The sequence below is a fragment of the Pleurodeles waltl genome, chromosome 6 (genome assembly GCF_031143425.1).
Source record: "Pleurodeles waltl isolate 20211129_DDA chromosome 6, aPleWal1.hap1.20221129, whole genome shotgun sequence".
NCBI classification, from domain to species: Eukaryota; Metazoa; Chordata; class Amphibia; order Caudata; family Salamandridae; genus Pleurodeles; species Pleurodeles waltl.
Genome location: NC_090445.1, coordinates 69,204,156 through 69,222,532, shown reverse-complemented (window position 1 = coordinate 69,222,532; position 18,377 = coordinate 69,204,156). Strand labels below are relative to the sequence as shown.

At 43.8% G+C, this 18,377-nt stretch overlaps 1 protein-coding gene across 5 annotated transcripts in view; it reads right to left on the bottom strand.

The window, feature by feature from the left end:
- LOC138299206 (butyrophilin subfamily 1 member A1-like) overlaps nt 1-18,377 on the bottom strand; it is a 944,067-nt gene that overhangs the window by 376,701 nt on the left and 548,989 nt on the right. For all 5 annotated transcript variants that reach the window (XM_069237321.1, XM_069237322.1, XM_069237323.1 and 2 more), the window contains one exon: nt 8,636-8,764. In XM_069237321.1, the coding sequence (XP_069093422.1) occupies nt 8,636-8,764 (129 nt within the window). The remainder of the gene's footprint in view (nt 1-8,635; nt 8,765-18,377) is intronic.

The window sequence follows — 18,377 nt, the reverse complement described above, 5'->3', positions numbered from 1 at the left end:
TGACCAAGTTACTTTTTTTATTCAATCTTTTCTCCCTACTCCCACCAGACTTTCCACTCACTCCATTATCTTTACTCTCTTTATGTTTCCAGCATACCATGTACTCCAACATCACGGTATTGCTGCTATATTATACCAAGACAGATAAGACACTATCTTAACAACCAACTGATCACTGCATCTTTTTTGCATATGTTTCAAGCTGATTGGAGTTTTATTTAACATTATTTTCTAAGATGAGGATTTTGATACGGCCATCATATATTATCATGCCAATGCAAGAAATATATGACTATGAGCTACACACTTAGTTGTATCCATTCATAATACTGTGTGGCATCAAAACTGAAAAGTGTATGTCTGTGCTACATTTCTCTGTATTTGTGATTGTTTCTCTGAAAACTGTCAATAAAAAGTTTGGAAACAAACAAACTGAGGGGCATGTCCATATACACTTTAAAGTAGTACAAGGTGAGGATGTCCATGGAAACATCACAGTGCTACTGGTATCCCCAAATATGTGCAGTGTGCAAAGGCAGGTGCATCTAGTATGCATGTAAGGTATTCTGGCATGAGAGAGTGACATCTTAGAGGGTATGCATGTCTGAGAGGAGGAGGATGCAGTCGTTAACAGGATGGGAGTTCTTAATGACAAGAACAAGTCATCCATGTCACAGACCCCTCAGAAAAGAAGAGAGAGTAAGTTGAGTGCTACGTCCAGTGGCAGCTAACAGAAAGAGGTGGTCTTGCAGTCGTAGCTGAACAAGAGGGAAGAAAATTGGATATAATGTCGGCCAAGTCTCCCCAAACAATAACAAAAGAAAATCTCTTGGACTGCCTGATTAATTTTTAAAAAGGCTTTGATAAATCACTGTCAGATGGGCACCATCAGCTTAAAGTAGATGTGACCAGACATGTATTCTTTATAATACAGCATTCAGAATGTTGATTGCAAGTGAGGCACTCATGGTCAAATGAGAGGAAGAAGCTACATCTTCTTTTGCAGCCTTGGTGGAGCAAAAAAAAGGCTCCCAAAGATAAAGACCTAAAGATTGATCCAGAAAAGATAACATAAAGATCAGAAAATTAACAAAAGAAAAAAAAGAAAGGATATTAAGGCCCTCATTACAACCCTGGCGGTCAGTCTAATAGCGGCAATAGTACCGCCAACAGGCTGGCGGTACATACCACCACTATTATGACATTGGCGGTCTGGCCAAACCACCAAGTCAACACACCGACCGCCATGGCGGTAACAAATACCGGGCTGGAGACTACAGTCTCCAGCCCAGCAGCCGTCACTAGGCTGCCCATGGCATTTTGAGGCCACCCACTGCCATGGTATCCGTGGCGTTAGGAACCATGGCGGTACGCACTATCAGTGTCAGGGAATTCCTTCCCTGGCACTATTAGGGTCTCCTCCACCCCTCGCCCCCTCCCAAGAGTCTTCCCCCACCCTCCCCCTCCTGACCCCCGACATATACACACATACACGCACATACATACACACCCATACACACACGCCTTCCCACATTCACACACGCATGCACGCATTCAAACACAGTCACACACACACCCACACATGCACACAACACCCCCACCCCCCTCTCCTGTCGGAGCACCCGACTTACCTGCTTGCAGGGGGTCCTCCGGCAGGAGACGAGACGTGGCGCTGCTGCTAGCAGCAGCCTCCGCCAGCAAAACACTGCCAGGCCGTATCATGGAACATGATCCGTTCGGCGGTGTTCTTCTGGCGTGGCGGTGCTGCTGGCAGCAGCCCCACCTTACCGCCATCCACCACCATGACCGTAGATGGAATACTGCCATCCTCATGGCAGTATTCCATCTACGGTCATAATATGGCGGTCGGCTGGTAGCCACGGTGACTGTCTTTTGGCGGCCGTCACCACGGCGGTAGGCGGTTTTTACCGCCATTGTAGTAATGAGGGCCTAAATGTCCTAATTGAGCTATTCAAGGGATACTGGAAGAAGAGAAGCTCTTTCATGCCGAAATCATGGGAGCAAAAAGGGCAGGGAAAGGCACCCCAAGTTCCATGACATAATGAGGGGCGTTGTTGCCAAAATGTCAAAGTTAACAGTTATTGGATCACATCACCATAAAATACATATTTTCTATAGAGATGTTTTTGCCTTGAGAAAGCCCCAGGTCTTGGCACCGCAAGAGGTGAAAGACGTGTTGGCTGCAACACAAGTTACCCTTCAAAGCCGATAAGGGAAGAAAAAAGGAAGGACCTTACATAACCAACCATCTCTCTCCTGAGTTTAGGTGAATTGTTAACTCAATCACAAATGTTACCTATTATGAGGTCAATAAAATCAATGTGTACTCATTCCTAAAGTCATTTTATGGAAATCTGTAAACTCAAAGTTATACTAGAATTTAAATATAGGGGCTGAAATTGGCCATATATAAATAATATGGACACAGATAAGAAAGCAATGTATAAAGATTATAATGTAGTGGCAACTGTCCCAAAAGAGATTCAGATGCCATGGAAGTGTTTCATTGCATTTCTTGGAGCTATTGTTTCATTGCTAGGTGCCAAGTGTACAAAACGGCAGGAACTTAATGGGGATGTGCTGGAGACACTGGAAGCAGACCTGATGGTGGAGGAGCTGGCGGGGGCGCTGCGCGACCTCCAGTCAGGAAACGCGTCAGCCCTAATGGCCTACCAGTCAAGATGTAGAAGGGGATGGTGGACATTGTAGCCAAACATCCCAGAGGAATGCAAAGAAGGCTGCCTGCCAGAGAATCAAAGAACTGGAACTATTGTAGTCATAGATAAAGAAGGCAACCCACCGACAGATTGTAGTTCCTTTAGGCCAATATCTCTATTAAACATAGAGGCTAAAGTACTGCGAAGGGCCTGGCGACCAGACTTTGTGGGGTTATCTCTTCAATCCTGACCAGTCAGGCTTTATGCCCAATAGGAACACCAAACTTAACCTTCAATGCCTCTAAGGGGTGCTCCACTTGATGGAGTCATCAATAGCGGACCAGGTGGTCCTGATGGTCTTGGATGCCAAAATGGCATTGGAGTCCACTGAATGGAGCTATATATTTACCACTTTGACGAGGCTGAGTTTTGGGCCACAGTTTTGTACCTGGATCACACTGCTTTACCGGACTCCCATGGCCAGAGTGCAAGTGAACAGGGTAATGTTGTGTAGCTTTGTCTTACAAAAGGGGCTCACACCAGGGATGCCCTCTCCCTCCTATTGTCTTTGCCTTGGGGCTCAAGCCACTGACAGCCTAGATCCGACAGGATCCACTGATACGAGGAATTTAGGCACCTGGGGGCCTGAAGGAATGGATTTCCCTTTATGCTGATGACGTCCTTTCTTATATCACACAACTCCCTTTATCCATACGCATGATCATGCACATATTTGGGATTTTCGAGGAGCACTTTTCTAAATCGGTGATTTATCCTTTCTCAGTGTCGAGTCCTCGGTTGCCCCGGGCCTGCAGGGCATCAGTGGTCACAGAGGGTTTCTGATATCTTGGATCTACGTCACACAGGACCATCATGTGTTCCTGCATGGAAACATATTCCCCAGTTGGAGAGGCTCTGGGCAGCTGTGACACATTGGTGCAGCCTCTAGTTGCCACTGTTTGGTAGAGCGGCCCTCTATAAAATGATGAGCCTCCCACAGTTTTTATATGTTCTGCAAAGTACAGATATTTTTAAGGGAATAGATCAGGAGGTCCACCAATTGTTATAGAGAGGCGGTGCTTCCAGGATAGTCATGACTAAATTGCAGAGATGGATGTATGACAGAGGACTGGCAATCCCAGATACCCTGGAACATTACTGGCCCTCACAGCTCCTAGTTGTTAAGGATTTTCCCTTTGTGACAGCTGGGACCCGGCATACCAGGTGGACAGAGAAACTATGGGAACTATGGGCCTTGGGAGACATGAAACTCTTCTACATGGTACAGAGATCAGCCTCTGCACAACAGGATGGTGATCAGAGCTTGGAAGGCAGCCACTGGCTATTTGGGCTGGAAGGGGAGGCTCACTGGCTTGACTCCGATTTGGCAAAGTGATCTGTTTGTCTGAGGTGGGGAGCTAGGGGTGTTTCTGAAGTGGAAACTAATAGGCATAGAGCACTTGAGAGATATCTGGAGACGCAAAGCAATAATCTGATTTGAAGACCTTCGCCGGGAGTATGATCTGGCGGAATCTGAATGCTTCAGGTATATACAACTGGGGCATGCCCTTAGAAGACACAAAAGAGCAAGAACACAGCTACCCAGGTCCTTCCCTTTGGAAACAGCCTGCTCACTGAGGCTATACACGCAAAATGGGTGTTTGTGATCTATAGAAAGTTGGTTAACAATTCACCTGACCTGCCAGGGACGTTGATGGCTGCATGGGAGGGAGAGCTTGAGGACCTCGATGATGAGAACTGGATGGAGGCCCTTCAGAGCCGATAAGATATAGCTATACATGCCTGGTTTAGGCTGGTCCAGTTTAAAATACTATAAATACAAGGTAGGGGCTGGGAGATTATTGGTCCAGTGCACGATCTCCCAAACTAAACCTGTAATATCGAAAAAGGGGTGCACTGTTCCATAAGAAAAAGGGGGAAACAAGAAAACTAATCGAATAAGGAATTGGCGAATCAATACTGAGTAATCTCAGGAGGGCCCTCAAGCACCCACTAGGGTGACAGGCATCATCATCGGGCTCGCTCCTCACCAGACTGGCACTGCAATGCCTGGCGGGCCTTCCAACATTCTGGGTGGCACTCAACCATTGGAAATTCGCTAGCAACGCGGGTCTGGGAACAAAACTGAGTGAGGAAAGGAGAGTGTAGAATAAGACAGAAAAATCTTAAAATTAGCTCTGAACCTGAGCCATTATTTTAATGTGATAGAAATTGGGTTCAGGCCAAGATTAAAAACAATAAATATAAGAGTGTTACTGGAAATAATGTACCGTCACACTCTATATTTCAGGGAAGGTAGTTAGCCTAATCCTGCATGGTCAACATGTTTCGCGTCTGTAGTTGGTCACAAAGTGATCCAGTGACGCTTCTTCAGGACCCACACAAAAAAACTATTGATTATTAAACTACTTCTCCTATGTGTCAATAATAAATCAAGTGCACATCAAGTCACTTACAGTGTAGAAGACAGAATATGTCTAAGTCAATTGGTCAGTACAGTCGCCCATCCCATGTTAAAGATTGGGCTCCCTAGGTCTGCGCTAGCATCAACCAAGGAGAACAAATTGTTTTGTCCTTGGTTCATCGGGAAGAACCTACCCTCTTGCCGCGCGCCTGTAGACTCAGGGGGTAGGTTCTTCCCGATGAACCAAGGACAAAACAATTTGTTCTCCTTGGTTGATGCTAGCGCAGACCTAGGGAGCCCAATCTTTAACATGGGATGGGCGACTGTACTGACCAATTGACTTAGACATATTCTGTCTTCTACACTGTAAGTGACTTGATGTGCACTTGATTTATTATTGACACATAGGAGAAGTAGTTTAATAATCAATAGTTTTTTTGTGTGGGTCCTGAAGAAGCGTCACTGGATCACTTTGTGACCAACTACAGACGCGAAACATGTTGACCATGCAGGATTAGGCTAACTACCTTCCCTGAAATATAGAGTGTGACGGTACATTATTTCCAGTAACACTCTTATATTTATTGTTTTTAATCTTGGCCTGAACCCAATTTCTATCACATTAAAATAATGGCTCAGGTTCAGAGCTAATTTTAAGATTTTTCTGTCTTATTCTACACTCTCCTTTCCTCACTCAGTTTTGTTCCCAGACCCGCGTTGCTAGCGAATTTCCAATGGTTGAGTGCCACCCAGAATGTTGGGAGGCCCGCCAGGCATTGCAGTGCCAGTCTGGTGAGGAGCGAGCCCGATGATGATGCCTGTCACCCTAGTGGGTGCTTGAGGGCCCTCCTGAGATTACTCAGTATTGATTAGCCAATTCCTTATTCGATTAGTTTTCTTGTTTCCCCCTTTTTCTTATGGAACAGTGCACCCCTTTTTCGATATTACCAGTTTAAAATACCACACAGGTGCCACACTACCCACAGACCTTAATGCATAAGACAGGCAAAGTGACAATGCCATTGTGACAAAGGGGCTCAGCGGGGTAAGGGCATGTTCTTCCACACCCTCTGGGAATGTCCATGTCTACAAGGCTACTAGTCCAAAATGATAGCTATAATGTCACGGGTCATGTCGTTGGAGGTGCTCCTAGATGCCGAATGGCTGTTCTTGGGGATATCAGGTAAAACGCCATGACCCAAGTATCAGGGGATCTGGTGAAAGCTAGCCACAGGAGTAGCTAAACGTAAAATAACCAGGGCATGGGGCAGACCAACCCCGTGATATAGAAGACTAAGAACTAGACCTGGATTGGTGCCAGATGGTGGAACAAGTAATATATAAAGGTAGAGGCTGCCCTAAGAAGTGAGAAAAAGTGTGGGGGGTTTGGCATGAGTACAGGGGCTATTGATAAAAGATGATCTGGGAAGGGGAACGAGGGGGGCTATGGGGTTAGTGATAAAGTCAATCATGTTCAAATCATGTTGGGCCATAAAAGCACGGCTCTTGACTTAGTGGTTAATATCTACTTTGCATTGTAATTAGCCATTGATCTGTCACTATATAATGACTGAGATTCTTCAGTTCTATGCTATATGCTGTTTTCACTTTCAATAAAGAGAGCTAACAAAAAAAAAAAGATCATCAATTGGGTCTGGGATGAGAATATACAAAGATGATCTCATTTAATTCACCAGCATAAACTGCAGGCAGAAACACATAGAAATGAAAGTTTTGCTTAGGTAGATATGTGACACATAAACTAGCCTTTTCCCTAAACGCTCATTGCTGGACTAACGTGAAAATTTGGACGCTAGTCCAGCAATGTTAAAGGGGCCCCATAGACAACAGCACAACATCACCTTTAACGCCTACCCTGAGCAGGCGTTAAATAAAAATGCAGCCATGCTGACGCAGCAGATTTCACTGCGTCATTTCTGTGGGGATTTTAACGAGGGGACGCCTACCTTAAATACATTATACATGGCACAGGTATAATGTGGCGCAAGGCTTTACAAACCATTTCGCCAGTTTGTAAATATGGCCAGTGGTTGGGTACTGTTTTGCACCGCCTTAGCGTCAGAAAAAATTACGCTAAAGCAAGGGCACAATCCTTTCTAAATGAGGCCCTAAGACTGCAGAGCTGGATCGCAATAAGGAAGGGGGAAAGGCCCTGAATTATAAATCTAAGAACCTTCACCAAGTAAAGCCTTCCTTGACAGTTGTCCCTTTAGAAGGTACCATGGTGCTGACAGGGAAGACAGCGTAGTGTCTGCTGGACCTCCTTGACTGGCCTCTGGATGATCTTCACGAGGTTCTCTAGAGTTTACGTTGGCGATAGCTGCCTATACCTGCGTTCAAAGAAATTCTGCTGAGTCCTTTTGGTCTCTTCTGATTCCATTCGGTGAAAACTGCAACCCCATCCTCTTGAGTGAAAAGGATCACAGTGTCCTGGTATGACAACTTGTCAGAACGGCAACCAGAGGAGCGAGCTTGCTAGTTTTCTGCGTGGGTAAGCATGGCCTGCAGAAAGCCTAGATGCAAAAGTGAGGATTGGCTACTGGGCCCAGTGATTGCTGACAGATAGCAGCCATACATAGAGATGCGTGATGTGTTGTGACAACAGGGTTTGCTCACCCACTGTATAGGGGTAGTCAGTCCTATGTACCCAAGGCTGTGCATCGGTAGACACGCAGCGGAGCATGAGTTGGTGGGGAGTGAGGTTGTGTACCTGTAAAGTTACCAGAAATCTGTGAGCGAGGAGGCTGTGATCTTTAACCTTTGGTGTGAGCTTAAGTCTGTAACATCTCCTGTGGGGCTGACAACACTAGAACACAGATCCATTCTTCCTGCTACTCTAAGTAATAAGGCACAGGTTTATTTGGTCAACATTATTATCATCCTTTCAAGAGAGCGCCATGATTGCAGTTGTGACTCAATTGTGTGCTCTGGCGCAATGTTTTGCTGTGCTAAAATGCTGTAACCTTCAGTAATAATTGTTCAGTCCTAACCTGATGGCATTCTCCAACTCCTACGTCTTTGTGATTTGCCTTGTATGCTGTAAATCGCTTTACTGATGCTCTGCTTGCTAAGATAATATTCAGACTCTGCTGACTTTGGGTGTTTCCCTGGCTCAGTGACTCTTGACAACTTCCTAACCTATTGGACCTGCAATGTAAATTTCAGTTGTGTTTGTGGACCAGGGTTTTCAGCACATGAAGCATTGCAAGCTTGAATGCTGGTGGAGACATGTTTCGGTGTGTGCTTGTCTAGGTGTACTCTTAATTTTTCATGCTCTATGGTGTCTCCTGAACGAAACTCCGATGCACAAAAGTTGCTTCCACTAGTGCAGGCTTTCATTTAGGCCTACATGGCCACACTGAAGTTAGCAAAACTGGAATTCATAATTCAGTGTATAACTTTCAGACAGCTTTGATGGAAATCCATGCCAGACCTGCCAAAAATCAGTCAAAAATTAGAAGCAACATATCTGCACATTTCACTGAAATATTTCCCACATTTTGGCACTTACTTTTCTCTTTCTTTTTCTCTTTGAAGAGATAAACAGTCCATGAAATCAAAAGAATCCCAAGTACTGTAAAGGAGGCTGAGATGAGAAGACGACTTAAAACACATGAAGATATTCTTTGGAAGAAAGCATCTGAAAAAAACAGAAGATACCCCCCATTAACTTCATCAGAAGATTCACAAAGGATACATAGTGCTAATATTTTATATTTCTCCAACAACAGAGGGCTAAATCAGGCTGCTTTAAATATGTCAGCATCTTGGAAACATCTTATCTTAACAAGAAAGTGGAAATCATAGACCCTCTTCTTCCACAGTTTGAGTATGTTCATAGATGATTTAGAAGATCAATCCATTAAAAACATAGGGGCAGATTTATGGAAAGTGGTGCTGCACCGAGTGCAGCACCACTTTCCCTGAGCCCCTTAGAAAACCCCTACCGCCACCATGTGTGCACCGTATTTAAAACACAGCGCACCATGGCACAGGGTAGGGGGCAATAGCGTCATTTTAGGGACGCTATTGATGTACTCTGCAGGAGTACTGGCAAAATATTGGTGCTACTCCTGCAGAGTACATAGGGCTCCATTCTAAAAAATGGAAGGTCCCTTTTAACGCCTGCCCTTGAGCAGGCGTTAAAAGTAGATTTCCTTACGCCATTTTTCCGGATCCCCTAACAGGGGAACGCCCCCTTTGCATACATGTAGCGCAAAAGGGTTACAGGGTTTATTCTACTCAGACTGGGGCAGCCAAGGTCTTTGTCGGAAGTTGTGGGCTCAGAGCTGGTCAACAAGGCCTAACCACAGAGTCCTGGTTGTGGGGTTCTCTAGGTCTTCGGAACTTCTTTAAGAACAGTTTCATTCATGGGAGCTCCTAACAGACATTTAAAATTGAAAGCCAGGGGTGTATCAAGTTCTTCTAAGTCCTCCATATGATTTTAGCGTGACAACCCCTACAAGTCTCTGCTTGAAATGCCAAGAATAGCAGAACATTCAGAAAAGTGACTGTAGTGCTTGGCTTCACAGAGAGCCCACAAAGGAAGCGGCTGCAATATGCCTGCTGCACTGACAAATTGATAACTATAGAAACAGACAAACAATACAGAACTATATTGAAAAACATAACGGAAACATAACAAACTATTAGCAAAAAGACCACATTTAATTTAAGCCAAGCACTTTTATTGAGACATGCATGAGTAAGGGGTCAAAGAGTAAATTACCCTTCAACTATTGCCTGGGAACGACCACAAGATGGTTTTCTAAGGTCCCACAGGAGAGAACTGGGTTGTATTACTTCACCAATCTCTGGTTGAGGTTCTAATATAACACTGTGTCTGGGGCAGATGAACCAGTGAGCTGCCACCCTGTGGATCAGTTCTTAAGGACTAGCCTGTTTTATGGTGTACCATGTTTTTTCTGCTTCTTTCCTGCACTGCAGCTCAGTGGTTCATCTACAGTGCAGGAAAGAAGCAGAAAAAACATGGTACACCATAAAACAGGCTAGTCCTTAAGAACTGATCCACAGGGTGGCATTACTGTGGAAAGGGACCTAAGCTACTACCATGGGACAGGCTTTGAAGATACTCCCAATATCTCCCAATTTTGACTGTGTCGCACATTAGTCATGTGTTTGGAAACTGACAGTACTCATTGCACATCCCGCCATGCAGTATTTTCAGCTGAAAAGCTCTGGTTATTGGGTGTGGAAATTTCTGCCAAGTTTTATACTAAAGTTGCAGACAGTAGTCATGTATTCCATCAGGCAGCTCTGAGGCTGGTTCTAGACAGTTTTGCCCACTTGTCTATTTTACTCAGACTGGGACAGCCAAGATATTTGTCAGAAGGTGTGGGCTCAGAGGTGGAATGAAGCAGGGAGTCTACAAGAGAAACTAAAAACAAGACCACAAAAGTAAGCAACGCTACCTACCACACTAGGTACCTGTTATCTTTCTGGGTAAAGCTCCTAGTGAACAATGGTCAGAAAAGGGCAGGGAGAACTCTCTTGCTTCAAAGGCACCATCTGTGTCCTCTCTTTAATACTCCTCAGTCTGAGCTGACACAAAAAGATCCTCTGAATGTTCTGAGGACAGTCCTGCAATTCAAATAGGATGCCTGGGCCATCTTCAGTCCTCCGTCTTAAATACCACCTGAAAGTAGCAATTACAAATGGGCTCCAGTGTAGTTATGGCCACTGGTGCCACATACACTACACATGCTTCCTCTACACATGCAGGTCAGTACATACATATGACATCAATGTTCCAGATGGAAGGGAATTAACAGACCAGTTTAAAGTGCATAGGAGAAAGTCAAAACAAGGGAACAAAAAGATTGCCATACTTCTCTACTGTTAATGTGTGAGAGGAGAGTGCTTAGAGAGAACAGTGGATCTGGGATGGACAGGGGAAATGAGTAACTTCCAAGGCACAATCTGGGTCTTCTTTTTATCACTTCTCAGTCTTAGGCAACAAAAAAAGTTCCAGAATGTTCTGGGGGGAGCCCCACAATTCAAATCTGATGTCTAGGCCCTCAACAGCCCTCCTTCTTCGCTACTGCTTCAATGTAGGAAATACAAAACGGACTCTAGTGTAGCTATGGCTACTGGTGTCAAACACACTACAAGTGCATCCTCTACAGAGGATGGTCAGTACATACATACAATATCCTTGTTCCACATGGAAGGACCCAGGAGACTGGTTAACATTGACACTTTAAAAGGGCAGAAGTAGGGGACTATTTCTGGCACAGAAATGTAAACAGTCTTGCCTTGCCACTGTAAATGGTACTGCTGCCGCCACTGGCTGTTCGCTACAGCCCATTGAGCTATGGAGGACTCACAGTGGTGAAGACCTTTGCTCTGTGTCTCAATTCTTTTTCTCACAAGACAAACACCTCCACGCAACATGCATCACTGTATGTGTGAGGGGATCAAACAAGACTATTTTGCTATGGTGAATTAGAGGCATTGGGCATATGTCTTCCTGCATTATGCAGGGGACCTTTCTCTGTCTTACCAGTAATACAAATCAACTATAGACAACAAGGTAAAACTACCTCACAATAATTGTTCTATCTAGTCTCTACCTAAAAGAGACAGTACACAGAGCACTTATCTAAAGCTGGGAAAAAGCAGGAAAGAGAGCAAGTCTGGAAGAAGAAATCATATTATTTACTGAGGCAAGTGCATGTGGACTGGACTGGATACATTGTAGTCTGTTTTGAAAACTTCATGAGAATTGTGTTTTTGTTAGTGGTTCATGTAAAGTTTTCTGCTACTTGGAGGTAGTAAAAGAAAAGGAAGCATAATAAGAGCCTCCGTGCCTTGATTACACAAACACTCAGATTGAAAAATAAAACTTAATAAAAAGCCTAAAGACTCCCAACAATTACTAAAATACTTGAAAGGAAATACAAGTTGTTTAATAGGAAAAAATGGGAGATTCTAAAGCTCTGTGAATGAGTAAACAACAATTGAATAATATCTTTTTCTACCTGTATAGCATTATCTTTTTCATTATTTCTACTGCTGAGACAGCACGGTCATGTGGAGCCAGGAGGAGCCAATGTGAGTTCAACTAAAGAATTTCTGGTCCATCTCGCTGCTACCCTCCCCGCCAAAGTACTAGAGAAAGCAATCAATGCACAGCTACGGAATTTCATTGAGTCCAACAACTCCCTGGACTGCCCCCAGTCAGGCTTCCACAGCAATCACAGCATGGAGGCAGCACTCCTGGCAGCCACCGATGACATCTGATTGCTCCTAGACAGCAGCCACACCGCAGCACTCATACTTCTCGACCTCTCAGCAGCTTTCGACACATTCCCTTACAGGACTCTGCGCGCCAGACTCTACGACATAGGAATCCGCAGAAGGCCCCTAGAATGGACTGCCGGGGGACCGCCGTCTTCGCCAGGATGCCTGATCCCGACGGGCTGACGGCGGACTTGCTTATGATCAGCCAGGGCGGCGCTGAAGTCAGCGCTGCCCTGCTGATTACACTCATGTTCTCTGCCAGCCTTTTCATGCCGGACCAACCGCCATGAAAAGGCTGGCGGAGAAAAAGTGCTGGGGGCAACAGTGGGGGCCCTGCACTGTCCATGACATTCTCGTGGGCAGTGCAGGGGCCTCCCCTCCCCAGCACTGCTGGAATGCGCACTGTCTGCTGTGCAGACAGTGCACATTCTGAGGGTGCTAGGGAGGCCCCCTCTGCGACAGTATTGGACTCATGCCGCCGCATGTTTTCCACTAGGCTGACTAGTAGAAACCTTGGTTTCCCCCGGTCAGCCCAGTGGAAACTCATAATGGGGCCAGTGGGGAGACCCAGCTCTGTGGAGGTCTCCTCACCACAGGTCTTGCGGTGGGGTTTTCCGACCACCTAACTCGTAATCAAGCCCAAAGTCCTGAAACGTTGGATGGATGGCCCAAAAATGTCATGAGACCGCAAACTGTCAGAGGAGCTTGGACAAACAACATTTGTTGTTATTAGAGATGAAGACTTATCAAGGTCCTCTGCCGGGTTGTGGCCTTGTGACTCTATGGGACCCCCCTTCAACTATTTGGACATTGTGGGCCTCATTAAGCATGTAGCAGTTTTATGACCGCCACACTCGTGGTGGCGGTATGGACCACTGCCTATGCGGCGGTCCGACCATCACATAACAACCCTCGTGGTCCGACTGCCAGGGAACTGCCAGTTCTGCCAGGATCTTGGATTCCGGCGGTCTGGCAGTGGCAGAAATCCTAATCCCTGTGGATTACGACCTCGTTCTCCACCAGACTTTTCATGGTGGTAATACCACCATGAAAAGGCTGGCAGAGAACATGTACAGGGGGGCCCCTACACTGCCCATGCACTTGCCATGGGCAGTGAAGGGGCCCCCTATCCAAGACCATCGCAATGTTCACTGATTACGAGGGTGCTGGTGCACCCTTCTGGCTATAGCATTGCCTTGGTCTAGTTTTCGAGCCGGAGACAATGCTGTAGCCTGTTTACCGCTAGGCTGGCGGGAAGCTCTTAATGGGTCCTGCAGGGAGGTAGCCAGTTTGGCGGCAACCTCCCTTGTCAGAAGTTCAGCGGACAGTGAAACCCATCCACCGAACTCCTAATCAGGCACAGAGTGTATGTGGGAGACAGACAAGTGAGAGAGTGGGGGAATTTATAGACTAAGAGCGAGAGAGAGGGAATAGTGCAGGGGTGGTGGAAAAAAGGAAAATCTGAGCTAATGAGGGGAGTGATAGAGAGACAGAAAAAAAAGGAATATTAGAGGGTAGAAAGACTGTGAGGGTCAATGGGAAAGGAGGTGGTTTAAAATTGATCGAGGGGTTTGTAGAATGAGAGAAAGGCAGATGGTGGAAGACAGAGAATTAAAAGTTGGTACAACAGATGGACAGACAGAGAAACACTGAAAATGCAATAGGTTCACTGGGTGAGAATGTGAAGTGAAATGAGAGTAAAGAAAGCGGAGCGAGGAATAAATCCTAGTGGGAGGAGTAAACGGCTATTGATACGTCTGGGTGAGCGAAAAAGAGAGCTAGGGCACAAATACTGTTTAGAAAATTAAAAGAAAGTCTGTAGTTGAAGTGACTTCCTGCAGCATGTCAAGCAGATTCAGACCATGTCTCTTCCCACAATATAAAAGTCATTAGTACCAAGCTGTTTTAGATCCACAAGACATCACATACAGAGAGCTATCTGTGCAACAACCAAAATGCTCCATGAAAGACTTTGGTGTGTACAGCCCCTGGTGCCTGAGGGTTAGCAGGGAGTTTTCTGATGGTTGGGCAGAAGCCTTGGTGATTAGGAAAGTCAGTGGCCTGAAGAGTGTTTAAACAAAATACCAAGTTTAAATTATCAGGAGACATTAATACCGGAAATTACATATAGTGATGCACATATATTGTTGACAAGAATATTGTTTTTTGAGGTAAGCTTGAAAGAATATTGATGTTTTTAATATAGTTTTCAGTTTTATAGTTGTTTAAAATATCTTTTTTTTATCTATTTTAATGTATTTTAGTTAGTACTTTAAGTTTATGTTACTATTGTTTTTAGAAATGTTATTCATTTTTTGAAAATAAAGCTTGTATTTTAGGTGATGGAGAATTTTGTATTTAACTAATAGTAATTTATAGCACTGTAGGGGGTTGTTGGGCTTTTATGGGAACAGGGTGGGAAATTAACCAGGTAATATATAATTATTAATTATTTAATAGACTTTATTTAATTATATGACTGATATTTTTTTAAGTAATACTGATTCATTGTTGTTATATGCAAAGTTAAAAGGTTTGAAGGGGTATAGGTTAGGAAGTTAATGAAGTAATCATTAATTAACAATTATTTATGAAATGTTAATTCATTATTTGATTAGTTTTAAATTTAGTAATTTATGAATTACTTTTTTCTTATATTTTAATTGGGGCTGCTGGGTTTGTGAGGGTCTAGAGTGGAAGTTATTCAAGTATTAATTAACTATTTATTATTTAGCGTAAATTAATTATTTAATACGTTTTTAATTATGTAAAATATTAAGTACTGATTTATTTTACTTATATCTTAGTTGCGGAAAGTTAGGCTTGAAGGGGTCAATTACTTAATTATTAGTTGTATATTAATTTACCCCTCCAACACTTTATCTACTTTTGAAATGGGTGCTAACTGCGAATTGCTTTGCGACCGCGTTTGCGGTCACAAAGCAATTCTACATCGCGATACAAACCGCAAATAGGAAGGGGAACAAAATGGGAATGAGCATCTCGATGTATTTTTTGCATGGCGCAAACAGCGAATTTAGCTGTTTGCACCATGCAAAAAGCTTTGTACATCTGGCCGTAGGTGTTCAGATCGCTAACAGTGTGCACGATCATTTCATAGCATTTACATATTCTTGTTAGAATCGGCAGTGTGCGCGATTCATTTCCCACATGTAAAACTTGCTGTTCAAATCGCTACCAGTGTGCGCGATCATTTCATGGCAATTAAAACTTGGATGTGTAGTGTTTCTTGAAGTGCACACATTTATCCTGGGCCTTTGGATTTTCTGTAAAGATGCCAAATTCAAGATGTGACATTCGTTGTGCATATTAAGTCCCTAGTTCAATTCCTATTGTTTTCCAGGGAATGTTTCAGATTGCTTTTTGTCCTCATGTAAAGATGCAATGTTTGTTCTGAAACATTATTCTAGAAGTTTCTTGTATTCCTAGACAGTATGTGACATTTTATGAAAAGTTCCTATAAAACATTGTATTAACCATTCTTGATTTTTTCCAGGTACCCAGAGCTCTTGAGGTCTAGTTATAGTCCTTTCTTAAGTTATCCATGGTTACAGTATGACAACGCTTAGAACCATAGTCTAGTGAAAGTCAATGTGATTATATCTTGATATTGTGTTGTTTAACCTTTTGCTTCCTACAGGTCTCCTTTCCAGCTGTTCCCTACCTAATCCCCTTTTTCCCCCACTTGGACTCTCTCAGGCTCTGTGATATTTCTCAGGCTCTGTGATATTTCTATCAGAGTTTTGGAGCTGTCTAGTGGTGGACATGTTGGGAACGTGCGCAGGCCAGAGGATCTGGTCTCCTTGACATTTTCATAATATTGGTTAAACAGGTTTTGTAGCATTGTTTGTTTATTTATATGTTATACTATTTATTTTTTAATTTATTTTTATGGTAATAGTGTTATTTGTGAATATGATTTTGGGGGTTTTGAATGTTTAATATTTTATTTATTGCTAAATTAATTAATATATTTTTTGTTATTGACTTGCTTATATTTTTTTGGGATTGACTGTGGATGCATTATACACGTATATGTATATATACATTTATATATTCATATATAAATACATTTTGTTTCAGAGTAAGCAATTTAAGATATATATATATATATATATATATATATATATATATATATATATATATATACACACACACACAAACACACTCAAAACATATATCTGTGTGTATTTATATAAGTATATATTTATATAGTGTTATAAAGTGGTGGAATGTATTTAATTTACATTATATTAAATGTATATATTCGAATCTTTAACATTTCTACTTTAAAATCTATTTATATAAAAAAAAATCAATATTTTGGGCAATATTAGCGTCAGTAATTGTTTTCCCACTATTTTGGTACTTACCAATATAAATACAAGAGCACAATAATGTGGTAGATGATATGTTTACACAATATTTTTGTCAGCAATATTGTTTCCCAAATATTTTGTCAGTGGTCTCCCCCAGAGGCCGAAGTTGAGCAGGAGATTCAATGAACAATGTCCCTGAGAAGGAACGTCTAGGTGCATGGAAATGGCCAGGAAGCACAATTAAATAAAGCCAAGCAGGAGCTTTAGCACACCCTGGTGAGCAAGAGCCATTGAGGCAAGCAGGAGCTTTGACCGAGCAGGGTTTCAGGCAACTCAGAGTGAACTTGAACCTTAAGACCCTGGTGGTGTCCTTAAGGCACAGAGACTTAGGGCCTCCTTACGAGTTTGGCGGTCCCACCACAGGAGCGCCAAACTCGCATGGAGGACATCACTGCCATGGCAGTGACGTTTCCCCCAAGCATTTTACAATGATCCCGCCGGGCTGTCCAGTGGGAACATTGTAATACCTGTTCCCGCTGTGTTAGGATATTGGCCTTAAGGGAGCCGAGGCCAATATGCTCACACTTTCAGCACCCTTGGAATGCGCAATCTCTGCAGTGCAGACAGTGGGCATTCTGACGGTGCTGGTCACCGTTGCCCAAGGTGACCACCAGCCTTTACATGGCGGGGTCGCTGCCATGAAAAGGCTGGTGGAAAGAGGGGTTGTAATCAGCCAGGTGGCGCGGAGTTCAGAGCTGCCGTAGCTGGTTACAAGCCCGACCACTGTCCCCCCGTCAGGATCTTTGATTCTGGGGTAGACGGCGGTCTTTTGGTGGGTCCGCCAAACTTGTAATGTGGTCCGACCGCTACCACGGGGCTGGTGGTCCTAGGACCACCAGCCTCGTAATGAGGCCCTTAAACTGACTAATGCCCCTAAAGCATATGTTCACTCCCAATGCCCACAGCAAGGACTGAGGCAGAGATGTAGCTTCAGCACTCTGGTAAGATGATGACAGTACACCTCATGCCCTTAGGGTGAGCAGAGCATCAAGGTAGCTATACACAAATAGAGGGTTTGCAAACTTTCACGGTGAACATGAGATGAGCTAGAATCCAAAAGCACCTAAGTGTGTGCTGGAACCTTGGCTATTCAAGCCTGAGCAGGAGTCTCAGAGCGCCATTTCTCTCAGTGCCTCTAGATGTTCAGCTTCCTCTGGTGCTGAATGGCCTGAAGTTCCTGCATTTCTGCTATTGCTAAGGAGAGCTTCATGAAACAACGATCCCTAGAATGAGAAGCAACCCTTTCCTTGTCTTGTCCTCACTAAAACCTTTTACCTGAAAATGTTCTTTAAGACCTGCATAAATTCCCACAAATCTGCTGTTCTCATTGATAAAGGGTTTGATAAAAAGAAGTTTTGGTCCACAATTCCTGCCTTTGAAGAAGCTAGATCCCTGGATTTTGAGTAATTTTCAAGGGCAAAAAATTCTTCAACCTTTCGTCTGAGAGGTCACAGTTTACATTATTGAAGATGTGTACTACTTGTTGCACCTATCCTACAATGATGAATGGGTCTACTAATTTATCTGACATCCTATACCAGCTATAATATCGTAAGTTGGGGTACCTTATCCTGGCTATGCCTCTTTTGG